Source organism: Thunnus maccoyii, chromosome 15 (genome assembly GCF_910596095.1).
Source record: "Thunnus maccoyii chromosome 15, fThuMac1.1, whole genome shotgun sequence".
Classification (NCBI taxonomy): domain Eukaryota; kingdom Metazoa; phylum Chordata; class Actinopteri; order Scombriformes; family Scombridae; genus Thunnus; species Thunnus maccoyii.
Window position 1 is genome coordinate 16,266,844 of NC_056547.1, and position 22,484 is coordinate 16,289,327.

The following is a 22,484-nucleotide window of genomic DNA, read 5'->3' on the forward strand; positions in this document are numbered from 1 at the left end:
GTATATACAGAGAAGATTGTGCAAATATTGTGTTCTATGCGGCCAGTAGAAAGATAAAAAAATCACAGAAGTGACAGAAGAGTCTTGCAGGGTGTGGGACAAAGGTTCAGCACTTTGTTCCACACCCTGCATGTCTCTTGTATCTCTTTGAATCATGAAAAACTCGAGGGAGGGAAACGTTTATCTGCTTGGGGAAAAATGCTTCATATTTCGTTTTTATGTCCCCAGTAGAAGATCGATATGCTGCCGGCAGATATAGCCAGCGTATCATGAAAGAGAGAGGAGCAGGGCCTCCGTGTATAGATGAAGATATTACACATATCTGTAATAAGAGAGAGGGAGAGGAGGGAGGGAGAAGAGGGAAGAGGGGAGAGCCTTGCTAAATTATGCAGTCTCAGTTTCCCCATTTAGGGAGGATAGATCAATTTCTCATGCTAAAACTATTTTAACCCTTAGGATGGGCAGCGTTACCAAGGCAACGCAGATTATGTCCCTTAATCAGAAGCACCTGTTTTCATGCTTGTACAAGCATGCAGACGCACAGACGTGTAGGAGCACATGCAGAGACGGACAGTGATTAGTAAATTAGACTGCGCGAGGAAAGACTTGCATTAAATGTACAGTGACCCACATACACACAAACATACACACAAATACATATGGACACTTGCTGCTAGTAATGATAGCATCTGATTCAACATATGTGTATGGCTGTGTGTCTATGCATGTGTGTTCGTGGTTGTGTGTGTGCATGTGTGTGTGTGTGTAGACGTATAATTGCATTATCTCAGTTGGGGCAGGGTCTCCAGGGTCCCTGTAGCCTGTAGAGAGAAATATTTCATCAACCCTCCCTGGGGATGGGTGTCATTATGATTATTATTTGGCCTTCACTGCTTCTTTTTCTCTTTATATATTTGATCGCTTCCTCTGGTTGTCCCCTCTCTCGTCTTTGTTGAATTCTGGTTATTGTGGTTGTGGTTTCTGCACATCTTGATCAACACCCCCCCCCCCCCCCCCCCCCCCTCTCTTTATCTTCCGTTCTCTCCTCTCTTGGCAGCAGTCCCCTGTCCTCCTTCTCCCCTCCCCCCATTTCTCCCACCCCCACCATCCAAATGGCCCTCCGGTCAGGGCACAAGATGGTCAATGGTGAGTGTGTATTATGCGCATGTATGTGGATCTGTGTTCATTGTTTTCCTATATGTATACGGACTAAATGTTCTCAAAAAGATAGAATGAAAGTGAAAATGAAAAATGAAAAAAAAATGTGTGCATGTAATTGAAATCTATATGTATGTCTATTTAGCAGTGTCATGCGCTGCTTTGTTGATTTGTATTGGTATACTTGTAACATATATGGATGCACTCTCTCTTTGTCGCCCCTAGCTTGCCTACAATGCTAGCACAGAATGCTACATGCTGGGGGTGTGTGATGGAGATGACAGTGAGATTAGTCGTTAGAAGGGGTTTTTGATGTGAAGAAATTCTTTGTCTGTTTCTGTTGGATAGTTTAATACCAAATTTTGGACACAGCATTTACTTAACTGTTGGAAAAAGTAACAGTATGGAGGCCCTGCAAGTTTAGGGAGCATAAGGTCTTTTGGGTTGTGCTTATAGTCCCTGCAGAACTGCTGGAAGTGTGTAACACTAAATGTGCAGGGTGTGTGCATGTATTCATATTTTTACCGCCCAGTAAGATCACAGAAAATTAGACAATGTGATTCTTTTCCATGCAATGCCTTCATAAGAATAAATCCTACTCCATTCCCCAGACCAGTGCACGAAAAGGGAGTGTCTGCAGCAAAAATTCTTATTGTTTGGATTAAACTCTAGTCATCACTCTCTTTTCTCCCAACTTTTTTAGAATTTTGGAAAATACTCATTTGAGTTGCTCCAGAGCTTCATAGCAAGAATGCTTAAAGAAAGTTGATGCTTTTTCTCCCCTGAAATAACTGGATTATTTATTATTGTAGAAATGCCTCTGGCTTTCTCTTTATGAGAAGCTTCCTGGGGCTCGGTTCTCAGCCACCCATCCAGCTGTAAACCCTCACCGTCTGCGTGCGCCCAGAGGACCCTACAGAGGGAGGTGTCACACAGCCACACAGGCACCCACAGAAACTGAAGCACTGCACTGCCTGTGGATGTTAATTCTCTCTTTTTCCCTCTGTATTTTGCTGCTATCCAACAGCTTGTCCAACAGATGAAACGCACCCCCCCCCCCACATACACACACACAGACACAGACGGCTTTGCCTGGCTGATATGCTTCACTGCTGTGTCAGGTAGGGTATCAGCATTTAGAGCAGAAGAGCTCAGGTTGGATTTCTTGGCTCTTTGGCTCTTAGTTTCTAGCATTCCTTGATGGGGCTTGTGGTTAACCTCGGGTCTGTGTGTTTGTGTGTGTACAGCTGGGTGAGGGTAGAATTTGGACCTCTGCCTTTAATTCCCAAAACACATTCCTTTTCAAATGGCTTTTCCAGTCAGTTATTTTCTGTGGCATGAAACACAGGACAACCAAACTGATTGTCTCTGATCCAAGGCTTCTGTTTTCTTTCTTCAAAGCCTGAAAGTGCCGGGAGAAAGAGAATGACAGCATAACGAGAGTGCAGTTGTAGTCCTTGGCTCGCTGTCTCGGATCACATGGTGGCTCTGTGAGGAGTTTCCACATTGAAAAGATACTCAGAGCTTTTATGTGTGGTATTTATCAAATATGAAGTGTATCCTCACAGGGAAAAATGGATGGTTTACTCTGCACATATTTTCAACTCAGCAGGGAAGTATTTCAGAAATGTTATCCAGAGGTGGATCTGTGTTTGTACTTAACAGGTTCCTCATACCATTTTAGTTAAGATGGAGATTTTTTTAGTGGCTGGAAATGTTGCATAGTAGATTGGGAGAGTGAACTGGAATATTGGAATGAAAAGGGATGGCTGCAAGTGCAAGGAATGTGTTGGAGCTCTCAGCTCTGAGAGAGAAACCTTAATGTTACCTTAAAGCAAAGCTATGTACAGTCATATTTGCTAAACAGCGGCCACTCGAACCCTACTGGATAATGCTGAATGCTAAATATGTTAATCTAAGAGTCATAAAGTCAACAAACTGATTTATTTATGTCAGTTAGACTGCAATATCTATCTTATATATTGGCAATATTAGCTAAACATTAGCCACTATAAGCTAGTGGGCATACCAGACCAAGTAAGGCTGCCGCAGAAAAACCGCAGTGTATTCAATTTTGGAAAGGGGGTGTTTTTATTGCTCAACTTAACATTTGTAAAAGTAAGAATGTGTTATTTCAAGTTACTACTACTACTACTGCATACATTACCACTCTGTAAATCACTTTTCATGTGTTCTCAGAAAATCAGAAACCAAAAAGGGAGAAATTTATATTTTGAATTCTTGGATTTCATGATTGTGCCCCCAAGTTTTGCAATTTTTAAATGAAATACAGTGACATCATCCGCTTATGTAGCTGGAGTCCTTATTTCGATACAACAAATCAATTCTTGCATGAAGCGATAACGTGGTGTTCAGAGCAGACAGTCACACTGAGCCTGACAGCATCCTGCTACACAACACAAGAGCCACAGACTCTGAACAAAAACACACATTCCTACTAAATTCTCCTTCTTATCTAACTTACAAACATGAACACATGTCTAGCTTTGTGAATGACCCACTAAACAAATATTCACCCGGGAAAAGTGCACCACTAATGTTAGTTAACAGCTAAATTGCTAATTAGCTGCTCAGGTGCAGCACATTAAGCAGCATGTTAACATACCTGAAAATGTCACTTCCATCCTGCTAGATGCTGGTTTGGTCATTGCTCTTCAAAGTCCCTGTTAACGACACACTGTCTGCCCACGTTATTTCTGTGTAACACTGGTAACCTGCCAGCTAACATCAATAAAACAAGCCGAACAGCTGGCTGAGACAAAAAGGAGCATTTCAGTTTCTCATGTCATTATAAGTTAAATTTCAGTGTTTATAACAGTTTGTCCATATCTAATGGAAGATCAACTAAATGATTTTTTTTGGCATTTTGGCATTTTGCCTTTTGCTTGTAACAGTAGAGGGACAAACAGGAAATCCAGATAAAGAAGAATAGGGGGATGACATGCACTAAATATCAGATTTGAACTTGGAGCTTTGCGCTTACACAATATGCGTCTTAACCATTATTATTATTATTATGATTCTTTTTTTGTTTTTGTTTTTTTGCTGAAACATCTTCCCAATTAAACTAAACTCGACTATTTGAGACTGAAAGTTCATTCTTGAACCCAGGAAACAGCAGTTGACAAAATAATTTCACCTCAAGGTCTATGCAGCAGCTGTTCTGGAGCTTTTGATCATATTACATGTTCTTCCTCAGCAGAGGGAGTTACCCAGTTGTTTTGGGATTGTAGATGTTTAGATATCCTACTGAAGTTTAGTAGCTGACTCTGAACTTCAACTTGCATCATCATCATCACCATCGTAATCATCACGTAGGAGTACAACAACATAACTGTACGCACAAACACCAACAACACATCTAACCTCACACACACACCTGCAGCTTCATAGTCCACGGTGAGTGGCGTTCAGAAACATTTCTGTGGATTTTTTTTTTCTCTCTACCACCATAAATAGCGCTGATGGGTAGAAGGGAATGTTGCCATGGCGACACAGTGCTGTGGCAGCCGGTAATTATTCTGGTTTAAGTGCCAGCAGAGAGATACACACGCGAGCTGGCACACAGTGGCAGATAGTGACACCTGGACACGAGCCTCTCAGACGAGACCCGATAAGGAATTTATCAGACGTTAGTCGTGTTAGGGGTGGAAGACCTGATTACATTTTGACCACACGTAGACTCAATCCCAAGGTCCAAATCCGAGAGAGTGAGAGTGTGTGTCCACCTTAATTTAAGATTCAGAGGCTTGCCTGCAAGATTATGATTCACAAACACAAGTTCACAGCAGAGATTCTGGGATGTGCTTGTATGCATGTAAGTGTGTGTAGAAGACAGTAGATATCATATGTTCGATGATTCGATTCAGAGATGATGTCACCTGGTTATTATCCTCTCAGTTACATGGGCTGACCAGTCAATAAAGTGGACATTATGTGTGTCCTGCATTGTGTGTGTGTTTGTGTGTTTGTGAACAGAAAGCGTGTGAGGTTGCAGGCAGTCTGTTGTCCAATATGTATTTGATACAGGTATTAAAACACAAACATACTCTCAATTCCCTCGCTACTTTCACACTCACACACTTGCCCAGCCTACGTCCACGCATTCACACACACTTGTAGTCCACACACACACACACACACACACACACACACAACACCACCTTCCAAGGATAATATTCAGCTCAGTGCTTTACTTCCACCAAGCAGTAATCCGCCCCTTTCTTTATCTGCTCTCTTCCAGGCGAGGCCGACCTGACTAATCATCCAAGGTGTCAAGGTAAGGCTGTGTTCAGCCATTTGCACTGATAGCAACATGAGCCCCGGTGTATTTTTCATCCGGAGGAAAAAAACAACTGGCGTTTCAACAAAACAGGAATCCCGCAGAGTCCATTTTGAAGAAGTTAAAATTGGCTTCTGTAGCTCAATCTCATTCGCCACAAAACTTGTTCGTCCTCGCTGCTGAAGAAGATGAGGAGCGCTTCCCCAACTCCCACACTCCCCAGTCGCATTAGCATAGTCGAGCAGAGAGAGACACAATGGAGTTTTTCACCGCTGGCACAAAATATACACACACACACACACACACACACACACACACACATACATACATACATACACTTTGCTCCAGACAGGAGTAGGGCTCATGCACACGCCAGAAGAAAATAGACGAGGAAAGATAGATTGTCATAGTTTTGTCACCCTTTCCTGATTGCCAGGTCTGCTGCAGCTGTCTTGGCTGATTGAAAGGAGAAGGGCATGCAAGAGGGCAGATAGATAGATTGCCAGAAAGAAAACACCCCCGACTTACTGTGATTTTCACCCCCGTCTGTCACCTGCTCATCTTTTCGTTCCTCTTTTATAAACACCGCAGTGCCAAATGTCCTCACATGCACATACAGCGTACACACACAGTGTGTAACTAACCCACCACTTCACATTTATTTCGTCTGGAGTTTTTTTGAGGCTCAAGCTCATCCCTGCCACCGCCTTAAAACCCCCACCCCCTCCTGCCGTGACTCAGCCGTAGCACCACGCACACCGCCATAAATCACCCGTGATAACATCAGGGGTTCCATCAATTCAGTGAAACCCAACTTTGGCTGTTAGACAGAGACGTGATGAGGTTGCTTATGCTGTGCGCAGAGGCCCAGACAGCAGTTGTGGAGGCTCTAGTGTGAGGGCCACTGCAGCAGACTGAGGCTGATCGCTGTCTGCACTGCAGTCTGACTCCGCTCTGTGCTGCCACCTGCTGGTTATGATGTTTGGTAACAGGCTGCAGTTGAGCTGCTGGTGAATGGTACACTAATTTAATAAAAATAATACTAAAGGATAACTCTGGTGATATTCTATTTTTTTTTTGCTAATATCAAATTGTATGAAAAGACCACAACCAGCAATCACCGCGATTAAAGCTTATTCCTTTGTGCGGTAGACCTTCATTGTTGTCCCAAAACTATTAAAAACACATCAGTGAGCCACATCCGTCATTACGATGAGTATGGGCGTTGTAGTTTATTTTGAGCCTGTTCCACATACATCATCCTGCTGTTGTAAACACTCACTAGTGCACCAAATCCACAGCTGAAAATAGTCCCCGACAACACAACTGTTTACTCCAATTGTAGTAATTTTTGTTAAAAACTACAGGCCCAATCTGTTTTAGGAAATCATTTTGCCTTTTTAAAAATGAAAATGTATATTTGTTACTGTTTTTATGAAGATTTATGTCTTCATTAAGAACTCAATGTGTTGAGTTCTTAGACAGCTGAGACATCAATTTGTTCTTCAGTTTGAAATGATAACAACTTACATTACAGTGAATGCATGAAAGTTAGACTTTAGTAAACTTGGGTTTCAGAACCAAGTTTTACAGTATTGAAAATGCAGGTTTCTCAGACAAAGCTGCTGCACCAAAATCAACTCAATCCAGTATGTTATCCTTCAGTAAACTGGGTTTATCCTCAACCAACAATAATCATTTATGGGTCCACTGATAAAGTTGAAACACACAGATTCTGAGGTATTTAATCTCAGTGTTTGGTAATATAATATTGGGTTTTAAAACAAGCTCCATCTGCTAAAAGCTGTTAGTGTCTCCGTAGAAGTAATAGTCGATTTCAGTCTGGACACAATATAATTTAAATGACAAAATCTTAATGTGTCTCTCTTTTTTCTTTTTCTTTTTGTTTTTCCCCAGCTGGTACCTGTCCGATGTCCTCTCCTCCCACAGTGTGATGCGTCATGGCTCCGGTGCTGAGTGGAGTGTGGTGGGGGCCGGAGGCAGGTGTCGCCGGGTCAGGGGCGGCAGCTGCTAGTGGGGTGGCGTCGTGGCTGGGCAGTGGGCAGCTGGTTGTGGTCGTCACCCTAAGTGCCCTTACTGCCCTGCTGCTCGTCTCTGTGCTGCTGCTCCTGTGTGCTAGCTGCCAGGGGTGAGCACCATCTCACACACACACACATACATGACCTACATATATGGCAGTACTAGTGTTGTTCTAGCATATAATCACATGTCTATAAGACTTCGGGAACAGCTGATGTGTGTTTTGATGACAGCTTCCTGGTTTCAAGCATTGACATGTCCTCAGGTTAAACTATCTAAATAGAATCTACTATGGAAATGCCGGCTGTTCATTGAAGTGTTGAAAATAGCGCAGATACCTGAGAGGGCATTCTCAGCCACAGTAAATATCAGTGCAGCAACAATGAGGAACAGTGCTGTTGAGTAATAGTAAATGATGCCCTCAGGGTTATGATGACTTTATTACAACAATTGTGAATGAGTATATGTGCTGTCAATGTATGTTTGACCAGCAGAACCAGCCAGCGTATAATGAAGATTTAATGTTATGAAATTGTGAAATACAGCACAGTTTGTGAGTATTTGGACAGTTTTGTTTTGGCTCTGTACTCCAGCACACTGGATTTGTCATAAAACAATGACTATGAGGTTAAAGTGCTGATTTTCTGCTTTAAATTCCAACATCAACATGTGTATAGGTTATTGTATTGTAAATGTTTTTATGCATATTCCCAAGAGTTAGAAGAGCTAAGAGTCCTGCTTGCCTAATATATAGAGTAGAGAAGAGCTTTAATGTTCCAAAGGAGCGATTTGGCTTACAGACAGTAGTCAATAAATAATACATAACAGACAAAAAAAAGTATACAGGTTAATGCCAACACCACTGTTCATTGTCATTTGTCAGAAAACAAGGTCACATCCACACCTGCTAACAGTCCATTTCGTTTCAAAAGACAAAAGCTGACAGAATGAAAGACCTTGTAAACCTGGATGGATGTGAACGCTCACAAACGTCCAAAAGGGTGTGGTCACATCACATTCCTGTACAAATGTTCATTCCTTTTTTCATTCACTTCTATTGATGTCCAGCCAGCTCTGGCGGTTTCGCAGATCAGAGTTCACATTTGTTCAACTTTAACCAGGCAGATGTGCTCGGTCGGCCAGTAGAAAAACTGCTGCGCTGTGTTTGGAAATGGAGAAGTTTTTATTCTAGTGTGTTCCCCATCACTTTTAGTACATTCTCAACTCTACCACGCTACGAACTGTAGCGTCACTTACCCGCATCTGAAACACGATATCGTGTCCTTATTCGGAGCTGAGTGCTGGTGAAGGGAAATGTAATGCGACCGCACCTTTAAACCTCAAAGTTCAGCACTTTACACTCATAGTCATGGGTTCTTTTGAAATTCAATGTGCTGGAGCCAAAGAATAACACCCAGGCCTACACCCAGTCCCAGGAGAGAAATAGCTTTATAACAATTTTTAACTATAAGAATATTACCACAATTTACAATATCCCCCTTCCTTTTTCTCTTGTAGGCAGAAGAAAGCAGTCAATGGACACCCAGCAGTGGACCATGAGAACCTCATGAATGGAGTGAGTTGAACTTGAGGTTTTTCTAGAGGAGGGGTGGGATCAATAATTTAATATGAACGCTGGTAAAATATTTATTCATGCATTATCCTTGCTCTTGCTTAAATGAAATCGCCCACACAATGTAGACACACATCCATATGCACACACACACATTCACATACATACAGTCCTCATTAGTCCCGGCGTGGGAGAGTGACGAGTCCGCAATCAGACAGCGTAACTGCTCGTAAATGAGACAGTGGATAGAGATTCCAGATCGGCTGCATGCCTGAATAATACACACAACACACGCACACTCACACAAGCCTCCACCCTGACATCCTATGACACACACACACACACCTTCTGACATTCGCCTCCTAACCCACTTCCATCACTCCGACAGCGAAACATACACAAAACAAATACCTCCCTCTACACACGGCTGATTGACGGTTTTAAAAATTGCTGGCAGGTGCTGATGGGGAAGTGGTTACTGCTGGTAAGAGAGTACATGTGGGAAATTCCGGTGACTGCTATTCTTACAATTAAATAAAGAAATATACAAATATATAAAGAAGGAAGAAAACAAATTTAGTAAAACAAAAAGACAAAAGAGACAATAGTCTGATAAAAATAATATTCTGTCAGTATTCATAGCCCTTTGCCCTTTCTAGGTTTGTACTTGATGATTACATAAACATACACTACATCCTCTTGAACATCGTGTCATGCACATTCATAGTAATTACCAACTCCCATACTGCTGATGCTCACATTTAAGTATGACAAATGCCTGGCTTTCGCAGTGACTCCCACTTACTCTCTTATCCTGTCACTCCCTCTGGGGCTTTGTGTGTGTGAGCCTACACGCTTCCATGTGCACATACACATTCCCTCAGATCGTTTTTGATGGATATCTTCGCTGTAACCTCAATGCAGTAGCACAATTGCAGGGTGGTCAAATTGTTTCAGGAGGTGCCCCTTTAAATGACGGACGGACCATGACGCAGCCTGTCAGGTTAAATGGGGGTCTTTGTTTTTGCGGATGAGTAGATCAGCTCTCCTCATTCACCTGCAATCAGTCTGACTGTCTTTACTGCAGCTGTGTCCCAACACTCAGCCTCTTTTCTTAGTCATTCACTATACAGTATGTGGTGTTTTTTAAAAAATAATTTTAGCCTCAGGGTGCAAATTTATAAACTACATTCATAATTTCATTCAGTGTGTATTCAGACTTATTAAACTACCAGAACTTAGAGGTCTAGACAGAAACAGAACTGAGTGACCCATTTTGGATCCTGATTAAGTTTAGTTTATTATTCATTTATTTGGCTGGGTCAATGCTTATCAATTATATTTCTGAAAATATGCCAAAAGGCACATTTTCATCTGGAGTCCCTGAGTTTATACAAAAGATAAACCATTCTCAGTGCAATAAAAGAGCACAATAGCCTATAATACAATACAATAAGACAATACCATACAATAAAACATTCTCAATGCAATCAAAAGTTATGAAAGTATTGGAAGCACTGGCTCTGTATTATTGTTTATCAATCACTCAACAATGAGGACCTTGACCGGGATTCATAAAGCTGGAATATAATGATAAAGGATGGAAGTTGATGCTGAGACTGAGAAAAAGTTTCTCAGTTTTTAGTGCCTTCCTTCCTCAAGCAAATAAAACAACAAAAGAATAACATAAGAAATCATTTGGGTCATAAAATAGTTAAAGATTACATCATCGTCACCGATAGTTGTGAGAGTGCATGACCACTAGGTGGAGTTGTGGAGCTTTTAATACACAACCGGACTGCTCACACAGAAGGACAACAACAAACCTAGAACAACAAAGAGAATCTTGACTTGAACTGGTCAAGACGTTTTCACGTTGTTTTCCGTGGTCTTAGTTGTAAGTGATTAAGTGATATCCTCACCTATGGAAACAACACAGTTAGAACAAAGTGCTCTCTGATAATGCCTTAATGCAGCAGGTGCTCAGCACTTCCTGTCTTCTTCTGTTGATTAGCATACTTTCTTTTCAGTGACAGTTATCTGGGAGTTGAGAGAGTGTTAATTTGAGTGTCAGATCATAGAGTTGATTCGACACTGCATTCTCACAGTTTATTTAGAGCTGCTGAATCTACCATGTGATGTAACAAATAGAAAAACTGCCTTAAACAAGGAGACGTGGTTTAAAGTCTCAGTGCTCTGCTGAAGTGTCCTTGAATATCACTTTGGGTGTCCATAAAGTATCATCGTCTATGGTTTACATTATTATTCATGGGACACTGCTACATGCCGTTATGTTTAACCTCTTCAGTTGAACCTGATGCTTGACTTGATTTTCTCCTATTAATGGACCAATGTGACATTAAGAACATAAAATGTGATGTGTCCATTACTGAGTAGAACACTTAATGTCAAAAGAAGGATGTTAGATCAACTCTGCCTGCCATAAACCCAATTACAATCAACTGAGATAAAGAAAATAAACAGCATATCTTCATTAGGCATAAATTAGTTAACAGTTTTGTTTTTTTACACTTGCTGAAATTGTTAGCTATCTTTAGATGTAATTTGTTGGCGGGTAAATATACACTACATTTAATTAACCATGCATAATACACCAATAATGAGCTTGGTGTAATCAGAAATATGATTTGAAAAGCTTAGAAAAGCAGAGATAAAGGATAGGGAAGCATGAAAATTGTTATCAGTTCTATAAATATGAGAGTTGTTTTCCCCAAAATCTTGAAGATCCTGAAAAATAATATCACAAACGTTTTGTAATATGTTGCACAGAGGCAGCTGTAAAAGTCATTTATGTTGTGCAAGCTGACAGGTGCAGATTAATTTCTGTTCCCTTTAGGAATTAAACATTTATTGTGTGACTTGTAGACATGATTTTCATGCACTTGAAATTGCTGAGGTGAAGCTGTACTAATAAACATGATGTCCTTTGTTGTGCAGGTGTCAGAGAGAGAGACGATCAGCCAATCAGCAGAGAGTCCAGCGACTGATGTGGCCGTCAGCACCTCTCACAATGGACCTCTAACCAGCGGTACAAGTAAGCCAAGACAAGGGCTGCAACCACTGATCATTTTCTTTATCAATTAATCTGCCAACTAATTTCTGGTTTAATCGTTTTGTCTCTAAAATGTCTGAAAATAGTGAAAATGCTTGTTATAATTTCCCAAAGTCAGTGGTTACATCTTTAAATTTTGTCCGAACAACTGTCCAAAACCTAAAGATATTCAGTTTACCATCATGTATGACAATGAAAAGCATTAAATCATCACATTGGAGGGGCGTTTTTGTTTGAATAATGACTAAAATAGTTAATCAATGATCACAATAATTGCAAATTCATTTACTCTCAATTGACTAATTGATTACTTGAGGAATTCTTGCTGCTCTAGCCAAGACAGTTAGCTTTAGCTTAGCATGTCATGTCTTTGTTGTCCATGTAGTTAACTGTTATAACTTTATGATAATAAATAATAATAATTAATAATTAATCTCTGCTGGCAACATGTAGCATGTTTCTGCTGTCCAATAATTCAGCTACATGATAATAACATTTGCTTAGCAGCTGGTGTTATGATACATATTTGTTGTCTTTCAGCTTTGGTTCATTTTAAGCCTCAGCTGTTGTTTTTTATGACCATATCTACTATAAGTAATGTTCTCAGTCATTTCTACTTGGGTGGATACTAAATGCCAGTAACATAAAACTGTGCAACTGATCTACTTTGCAGTGACATTAAAGGAAAAAATGTGACTCATTACAAAACTACTTTAAAGTCAGTGTTAAAAATACATTTTGTTCTTGTGACACATTGAAAGTCACCGAACAAGAAGTCATTTTTCTCGCCCTGACTCTCCCTTTTGACTGCTCCTACAGTTCTCTCAGACACACAGGACACCAGTCCCCAGCTGTCAGAGGAGATGCTCTCCAGCCAATCAGAGCTCAGGTCCTCCAAGTGTCCTCAGGATCGCGAGCTCCCCAGCATTCCTCCAAACAACGCCCTTATCGGGGACGGACCGCCAGCCTCAGGGGACAGCACCTATGAGGTTAATGCTTAAAGTCACCTCTCAAAGGCAGAATCACGTTTTCACTCAGACTGGGCTTGAATGTGCCTGTTATGGAAGATTAAAGCTTTAATTGGTTGACTGAGCAATTGATTGTTTCCATGAGAAGTTTATTTTGAATCGATGAGTGATGATGAATTGGAAGCATTTTGCTCATCTACTGGCTATCAAAAAAATTCAACATTTTCTTGGTATCCTTTTTCCAGGTGGTGAAAGAGATTGCGGTGGCGTCACGTGATGTCAGTGTCGAAGACTCCCTGTACGAGACGGTCAAGGAGCTCAAAGACCAACCCTCGCAGCTCGGCCTTCCCAACGGTACCGCCCAGCTCAGCCAAGATGAGCCCCCCCATCATCCCCCTGTCCTCCTCAATGGCCACCTCAGCCCCTGCACGCCTGAGCGGGGGCCCCTGTGCGCAGGGGTGGAGTATGCCTCGGTGGACCTGAATAAGAAGAGCCGCCACAGTGCCGACATGGAGGCCAAAAGGCGCTCCGATAATGCTGCCGTTCCATCTCACAAGCCTGTGGAGGAACCAGAGGAGGATTTACCTCCACCGGTACCGGAAAAGGTTCTGGATGAAAACGACAACCAGCCGGTGGTGATGAATGGGCTGGCAGGGGCTGGGCTGCACAATGGAGAGGTGAGGATAGTGTGTGTGTGTGTGTGTGTGTGTGTGTGTGTGTGTGATCTCACACCTGTAGATACCTGCAGTATGCAAACATTAGCATAATGTGTGTTGATTCATATTTCATTAGAACAGAGAATTTAAAAAGCAACACAGAACAGAAAACATAAAAAACCTGCAAATTTCTCTCATAAGAATTCACATTCAGATTTACAGCCGAGTATCTTCTTTCTTGCCTCTGTTGACCCGAGTTATCCTCATCTTCATGACCCAAGATATCCCCATATGAGGTGGGTCATCTGAGCAGGTCACTGGACACAAGACAACCCCTATAACATTGTTTTTAAAGAGGCCGTGTAGTTGGTTTTAGTAGAGACGATGGAGAACAAAGAAAAAAGGAGACGTACTATCTCTATCTCTTTATCATCTGCTAAGCTGCCTGCTCAGCGCTGCTTTACGTCTGAGCTTTAAGGAGAGTGACAAACCGAGAGAAGAAATTTGAGAGGTGTAGGAGTGGAAGGCGGAGAGGAGAATGAAAATGGGTGCTGGAGTAGGAAGAGCAGGAGAGAGTAACAGATGAAACAAGGATAGTGACAGAGGGATGATGGGAGATTGACTCAAAAAGCACTGAAAGGACCGGGAGGCATGAGGGGTGAGGGAGAAAGAGAGATGGGTGAGAGACAGTGAGATAGAGACAGGATAAAAGAAACAAAAAAAACTGTGGCAAATAAATGAAGCCTTCTGTAGTGGAGAGGAGGGAGACAAGAAGAAAGCAGGATTGAAGAAAGAGAGGGAAAAGAGAAGAGAGGGAAGAAGAGTAAAAAGAGAAATAGAGGAGAGGTGAGGTGAAAGAAGAAATGCGGTTCAGTATTGTAAGCCGAACAGAGCAGAGCTGCTGCCGCTGCTCTCAGCATGCTGTCTTCCACATGCAGAGATTCGTCAGAGATCCAAACACACACACAAACAAACCAACAAGCACATCCATTAACACAGTTATGGAGCATAGTAGAGAATTGCATCAGGCTGTTAGAGACTGACAAGCACATGTACACAAACATCACATTGTCAATCTGCCATAAAGCTGCATGAAGCGGCAACTGTTCATTTCTACACTCCTCTCTCCATTTTCATTCTCCTTTCCCTCTTCTTTACCTTCTCCTATTTCAAATGATAATTGTGAGTTTATTATGACTTAGATTTTATTTGGTGTCTTATTTATTGCTGAGATCTGGGAACAGGTCCAGTGGGCAAGAAACTAGATGATTAAGAGGATAGGAAAGCATAAAAAACATATTTCTGCCGCACCAATTACAGTTTCCTCTAATCATTTGCCATTTTCTGTGAATTACATAATTTTACCTCAAAAAATTACTCAAATAGAAGAAGGACAAAAAAATCACTCTTTGGTTAAACTGGTCACAGCTTGTAAACAAATGCAACCTGTAGAGGTCACAAGCAAACATTACTTTGCTTTAAGGGATTGGGAACTTGTGCAATAGGTCAAAGTTGAGCCAGGAAGTCACTGCTTCCGGCCAAGAAATTGTCAGCCATATAACCCACAGTAAAACTGCAACTTCTCATCTTTATAATAAACAAACGAGATATAATATGTTAATTAGCAAGCTTTAAAGATGCTGGTACTCATTTTTCTTTTTTAATGTTTAGACAGAGCCAGGCTAGCAGTTTCCCCCTGTTTCTAGTCTTTATGCTAAGCTAAGCTAACCGCCTCCTGGATCCAGCTTCATTTTGAATGGACAGATGATGAGAGCGGTATCAGTCGTCTCATTTTACTCTTGGCAAGAAAGCACGAGGCATCATTTTTTAACTAAAGTTGGTCCATGTCTGTCGAATGTGTGAATGGGCAGCTGTTTGCTAACAAGTTTGCCATTACAGTTTTAAAAGGTGACAATATGTCAATGTTGTGTTTACATCTCGTTGCCCCCAAATGGCCACAAAATCAATTAATGCAGCTTTAACCAGTTGAAATGATGGACAAAATTACAAAAACAAGTTGTAATAAACCAGAAGTATCTTTCAATCTATGCTTTCCCTCAGTTCATCTACTTCTCCTTTCCTTGTTTCTCTGCTGTTGTAGCCAATTAGGTAGTCAATGCTGCTCATTTGGACAGCAGGTGTGGCTACCCTCGTCTGACCCCTGTTACTATGATGAAATCTTGATCTACTTAGCTACAATATATCTCCAAACCACACTGGCATACACACACACACACACACACACACACACACACAAATGTTCTCATTTATATATGATCCCACATGTACACCTTGTTGGCATGTCTAGTCAGCATTAATTCTTTTATTTCTCCCCATCCCCCCATATTACAGAGACTCTAAGACGTGTGTGTTTACATATATTCTGCTACACATAGACTCCCTGGGGCTGATTTAAGGTTAACCCTGAATGTTCCAGACTCCCCGTGGTTTATGCCTGCGTATGACCAGGAGCCGTTGGTGATTTGTCTTGTCAGACAAAGTGTATGTGTTGTGCATGTGTGTGTGTGTATCTGAGCCTAGTGAGCGCCAGCTGGCCACCATCACTGACAGTTAGTCTGGTTTCATGATGGATGAGATGGGCTATAGAAACTCTCTCTCTCTCTGTCTCTGTCTCACACACACACACACACACACACACACACACACACACACACACTCATCAGTGCATACTCTGGGGTGCCTGCATGTAAATGTCTGAGAGGAAGCCCCTCAGGTAGCAGCTCAGTAAATGCTTCACACGTGCACACACAGAGTCAGTCTTTATCATATACACATTTTTCCTTACATACACCTGGTTTCTGGTTCAACATTCACCGCAGACACACACTGGCACACACACAAACACACACTCACACAGCACTTGTGTGACCTTTCATTCACAGCTTCTTTGATCCTGTGCAGTTGTAGTTGTACGGTTATTGAACCGTCATAAACAGCAGTAACACTTGTTTGCAGTCATTTGACTGTGTGTTGCCTGTGGGCTTTTCATGTGAGGTGCAGGAAATGAATTTGACCCCGTCAGTGGGCTGTTGGGATATACACGGGGGACATGGTCCAGGTAAACTGCAGTATACAGCGTGTCAGCACTGTTGAGCTTTAGCTTGCCACTAAAGGAAATGACTATTGTTAGATAGAGGCTTTGATTATATGTATAAATGTGTATTAACATATTTTATTGCACTGTATGTTTTTTATATCTACAGTTTGTTTGGAGCAGGTTATGTACTTGAATGACCACGTGCAAAACAGGGAACACAGATAATCTGAGCTGATGCATTCATACTGATTCATTTGTGCATGTGTCAACATGCATGTCAGCATGACTGACACATTGACACCTGAATTGTCCATCGTCTGAGGCTGCTGTAATCAGCTTACTGTCACACTGCATGTCCTGTATGTCTTTGTGTCTCCTACGTACACACTCACACCATCCCTTAATCCTCTCTCACATTCACACACGCAAACATCTTATTGTAACACCTCAAAATATGAATCTCTCAGATGTAATGTCTCGGTGTGTATCGACACAAAGCAAACCCATGCTGTTATCAGCCTTCATATGAGTTTAATATACATGAAAATAAAGTTTTTACAACTAATTAAAAGTTCATATGCATCTAAGCACACAGGTTAAATACTGTGTTTATTGCTGAATATGTGACTGAGTAAATTAGAGTTCCACTTTAATTTGCGATGATACTTGAGCCAAGAACACGGAGAGCTGCAAATTAGATGAACAAATATTGTGAGACACACTCAGAGGCGCAGTAGCTGGGTCAAGTCACCTGCGTCCATGTTTCATACGAAAGCTCCTCCGGGGCACTCTGCCTAATTGGTCGACTAATTAAAGTGAAATGGAAAAGGCATCTGCTGCATTGCAGAGTGTGTGTCAAATCTATAAAAGTAATCATGTCTCCAAACATGCGTTATTCATAAAGTAATCATATTGATTTACACTCTTTGAGAAAATGCCAGGAAAACATGTATCTGGATGACGATACTAGGACACAGCAGCTGGGGCGGACGGTTTGATGGATGGATCTCTGTGCATGGTTTTTCATTCAGTACATACGTTTTGTGGCTTGTGTGGAGATATGCCCTTGACAACTACCAAGTGCTCTACCTCAACAAGTGAACGGCTCTTTTTTAATGCATCAGCATGAACTCCAACCAAGGACTTAGTAAATCTCAATATATTCCTTGCATCAAGTCACGAAAGAACACAAAAAGCTTCCTCTAAGAGATGCATATAAAAATTTGACACAATTTGAAAGTATTAAGCCAATGCTGGCGGGGATATTGAGGTTCTTGTTAGACTCCTAAGGTGTTTGGCGCTGCTGTCAGATGAGCTTTGTTGATTAATGGCTCTCCCATCGATCATAAGGCCAAGTGGACAGAGGCTGTGCACAAAAACATCACAGTCTCTGTCACTGCCTATTGACTTTCACTCAATAATTTTCTTAATGAATGGGTGGTTATATACAACATTAGCTTCATATGTATCACAGCAGAAAAAAGCAAATGCAGGGCTTGTTTCTGTCCCACTGGTGGGAATAGTACAGAAGTCCATTTTATTGATCAGTTACCAAGCGTTCTCTTTAGACATTATAAGAGATTTTCCACTGGTGTTTATGTTTTTGAGACTTGTCAGTAGTTTTCCAATGTGTTTTTGTAATGCAGATCAATAAGAACTGCCACCGTATCTTAATTGCATTCCCTCAAAGTCGTTTGGAACAACTCTATTACTACAAGTTTCAGTATTATATATAAAAGAGAAAATTGTTTAAACTCTGTGGGTTGGCACTAAATTTGTAAATTTTAAAATGCCACCAAATTCTTAGAAATAAGAATGTGTGACAGCTGCTCACGTTCCTAACAGCCGCTTACCAGGATAAGTAAGCGCTCACTTTGTAGCCTCTGGAGTGTTTTAAACGTCTGACTCTGTGCTCAGTCTTTTCTTTTCATACTCTGTCTGCCATATCTAAATCTATCTTTTTGTTCTTTTCTCCCCCAGTTGCACTCCCCTCTCTCTCCTGCACCAGGGTTCGACAACCACATTTTGTCAGACAATGAGGTAAGTGTGTGTTAAACTCCCTTATTCCCCAAACTGCTATTTCCAGTCCCGAGACAGCAGCACTTTACTCTGTGAATGACAATCCTCCAAGCACCAAAAAGATAAAAAAAAATAAAAAAAATAAATGTGGAAGCTATGAAAATAGTCATGCAATTTCAGACAATACGCTGTGAGGGAAAAACCAGGCAGGGATCTTTTGGCACAAATGCATCACCTTTTTCGTCTCATGAATTTAATCATGTAAGAATCTAAATAAAGTCAATTCACATCAGCTTTGTGTCTCTTCTGTGTCCTTCAGTCAGCAGTGTACTCTACAGTCAACAAAACAAACTGTGACGATGCTGTAAATGAGGAAGACAAAGAACACGACTACAGCAGCATCGCAGAGATCAAAGGTCTCGTCCCGGCCTCGTCCTCCAGTGACCTCTACGCCACCGTCCGAGATATCTACACCCAGCCCGATGAGCCCCAAGTGGGGGAAGACCCCGTCATGGACAGCACAGATCCTGGCTACGAGACCATTCGCATCCCAAAGACTAGTAGCTTGGATGACGACCACAGGGCCGGGCTGGGGGCGGAGGGGTCAGACCCCGCCAAGGCTGAGCCTGACTACGAGAGCGTCGGAGAGATGGGTCTGGGCCGGGAAACGTCGCGTCTCTGAGTTGTTTTTTTTTCCCCTGTTCATCATCATCATCATCTTCATCTGTGGCGGTTTGGGAGAAGCCTCCTCTCTGACATATCTTACAGATGTCACTGCTTTGAACTTGCTACCAAGCATGCTTTCGGTGCATGACTTGGGGAAAAACGGCAGAAATGGCTCATGGCAGCATTCATCACCGATGCATGAGTGTCCTCTTTACAGCTTGGGTACGGTTTATCATATCTGAACTTGACTCCTTTTAATTTATCAACCAGGGTGAATGTGATTGGTACTGGTACGCCTATTAGTAAATGAACTGTAGTACCTCAGTCAATGGGCATTAATCATGTGGAAGAGTGCACTTTGGATTACCATTAAACTCCTCTTTTTTTCCTGTGCTGACAGTGCATATCATTGAAAACACTTGATTGTGAAAAAGATCAAATAAATAAACTATCAAATAAATATCCAATCACAGCACATGCAGCGTTTCAGGGTGTTAGCTGAGGACACTATCAGTGCCTGTGACTTAAAAAAAATACCAAGAATTCAGTGCCATATAATCATGAAACACATGCACTTACTGTACATATGGAGGTAACAGTGTTATGCTAGCCCCTCTGCAGCTGCTAGTGACTTTCTAGCTTCCACCAGGTGACTCAGTGTCATGTTTTATTGAGTGTTAGATTTCTAAATTATTCTTTGTCAGGTTGCCAGCACCTCCACTGTGCTAGAAATTCCTGTGAAAGGGTATGGAAAGCAAACACCAATCTTATCTGTGACCAAATGGTTAGTAGAGACAAACATGGCATTTGATAGTTTGTGCCATCAAATAGAAATTATGCCTTTTTGACTGCTACATACTATACGTGTCCTTTTGCTGAGACTATTAAATGCAAATGTACGGGGGAAAAGATGTTAACAGGGCAGGAGAAAGGAAACTATTGTTCTGCAGAACCAAAATTGAAACTAGCGGTGAGAGAAGGAGGCCTGTCTCGCACAAGCTTGTGGTTTCACAAAACATTCTGAAAGCATTTTTAGATGTTTTACAGTCTATGTCAACATTTGTGTGAAATTCATATTTATTTGAAGATGCATATTGTTGTGTATTTGTGAAATGTTAGAGTATGTCTGTGAGAGAAACGTAAATAGGATTTTATAGAGGTTTCTAGCATTTTTATTGAGATATTAAAATGAAAGTGAGTTTTGAGGTGATGACAGTTGTAAAGGTACGCGCCCCCCTGAGTTTAAAAAAAAACATTCATTATTTAAAAAAAGTGACAAACATGAGATCATATTTATATGGTGTGGTCCTGTTGACTCTGTGAACCACTTTTCATTCTGTCACATTTTGCAAATGCAAAAGACTTGCAAAGTGATAAAACAACACACGAAACTTGTATTATTACTGCACATCTGTACATCAGCTGTATTTTTTTTTTTTTGGTTGTCATGTTTTTGTTGAGCCTACTCTTGGTACAGTATGCGGTCTGTAGTTGGCATCCCTGATGATTTTAAAGCACAAGGTATAATATTATGGTACTGCATTTATATATAGCTTATCAAAAGCATCATCACAATCAAGTAACATCTCCGCACAATTTGAATAAATAACGCTTTTTAACCTACTAGTAGCACAACACAAAACAAATCCATATCTGTTTGTAGCTTGTCCTGACGACATGCCAACCAAGGCTTGTATATAGTTAGAGCACTATTTTAACCAACTGTTACTCGCTGGAAAATTCTACGTAAGCTTTCACTTATTTGTACAATGTCCAGAGTGGTATAATTTTAATATAAGTCTGCTGAGAGCAATGATGTACTGTATGTCAGCCATGTTTTAAAGAAAAAAACTGAAACCCTGTTGTCCAATGGCGTTTTTGCCTTGTATTGTAACTCAAAGTTGTTAAATATCTTTTTGAGTTCTGAGAAGTTGTAACCAATCAAATGTCATAAATATGGTACAATGCGCTGGTACATGCATTTTAAGTGAACAGTGAGTGTGGTACTTTTATTTAAAAATTGAATCACTGTCTGAATACTGTTGTTTGATGTTTCTTTTTCAAATAACAAGGCCAAATGTTTTTTTTTTTTTTGCTGTAAATATCTTTCACTTTGCAGAAAAATGCACCCATATCAAAATAATACAGCATCTCCGGCCTTACTTCATGTTTCAATAGACATGCAGGAGCTTGTTGGTCGCTCAGACAAACGCATAGCGAACCCACGCTGACTACCTAATATCAAACATTTGAAATGCTGTTACATCTCCCAGCATTGCTACAGTGAAAACGGGTTTTTAAAGCGCTTCCTGCATTTAAATGAAGCCCTCAAAAAAGTATCTCTTTTTTTCCCAAAAATAGTTAATTATCATCATTATTTACACTGCCAAAAAACACATGGCCCGTTGAGTACATTTTTCCTGCCAAATGATGTGGTTGTGTATCAGGGTGGTGCCATCATTTAGATATAATGGTGTTCACAGAATGCTATAAATGACCTCTAAGGAAATGATCTGTCAAAGAGGGATGTTTTAGTGCCAAATCTAGTCAGGGCAACACACACAGATGCTGTTAATAGATACTTAAAAAAATCACTTATTCTCTCTAGCTGTCCATCTTGGTCATATAAACACACACACACACACATACACATATTTATATATTCCCCTTCAGGGAATTGGGGGTGTGGTAGAGGTTTGGAGATGGACCCTCGCCTGCCTCTCCTTCAGCTCCACTACTCCCGTAATGACACCATTTGTTCCCCCTTACAACCAGCAGACAACTCTATGGTGACACCCGCCCTTGATCACAGGGCAAAGCCTGTTTTGGCAGTTATGACCACATCTGTCACTCCACTTTGTCCGGTTTCCATTCTCTGCATGTAAATATTTTATGACATGAATTGTTCTATTAAAAATATATATATAATAAAATGTGTCATTGTGTCTTTTTATCCACTGGGACGCTGTC

General features: G+C 41.1%; 1 protein-coding gene across 4 annotated transcripts in view; it reads left to right on the top strand.

The window, feature by feature from the left end:
• The window catches only part of pag1 (phosphoprotein membrane anchor with glycosphingolipid microdomains 1), a 51,519-nt gene extending 29,968 nt beyond the window's left edge, over window positions 1–21,551 (top strand). For 2 of the 4 annotated variants that reach the window (XM_042436496.1, XM_042436497.1), the window contains exons 2-9: window positions 5,423–5,458; window positions 7,379–7,610; window positions 9,020–9,077; window positions 12,033–12,129; window positions 12,967–13,136; window positions 13,361–13,792; window positions 18,810–18,869; window positions 19,168–21,551. In XM_042436496.1, coding sequence (XP_042292430.1) covers window positions 7,423–7,610; window positions 9,020–9,077; window positions 12,033–12,129; window positions 12,967–13,136; window positions 13,361–13,792; window positions 18,810–18,869; window positions 19,168–19,530 — 1,368 coding nt within the window. In that variant the 5' untranslated portion in view covers window positions 5,423–5,458; window positions 7,379–7,422 and the 3' untranslated portion in view covers window positions 19,531–21,551. Of the gene's footprint in view, window positions 1–2,260; window positions 2,280–5,422; window positions 5,459–7,378; window positions 7,611–9,019; window positions 9,078–12,032; window positions 12,130–12,966; window positions 13,137–13,360; window positions 13,793–18,809; window positions 18,870–19,167 lie in introns of those variants that run through there. The other 2 variants (XM_042436498.1, XM_042436500.1) reach the window with 2 other exon arrangements.
• Window positions 21,552–22,484: the final 933 nt, after the last annotated feature.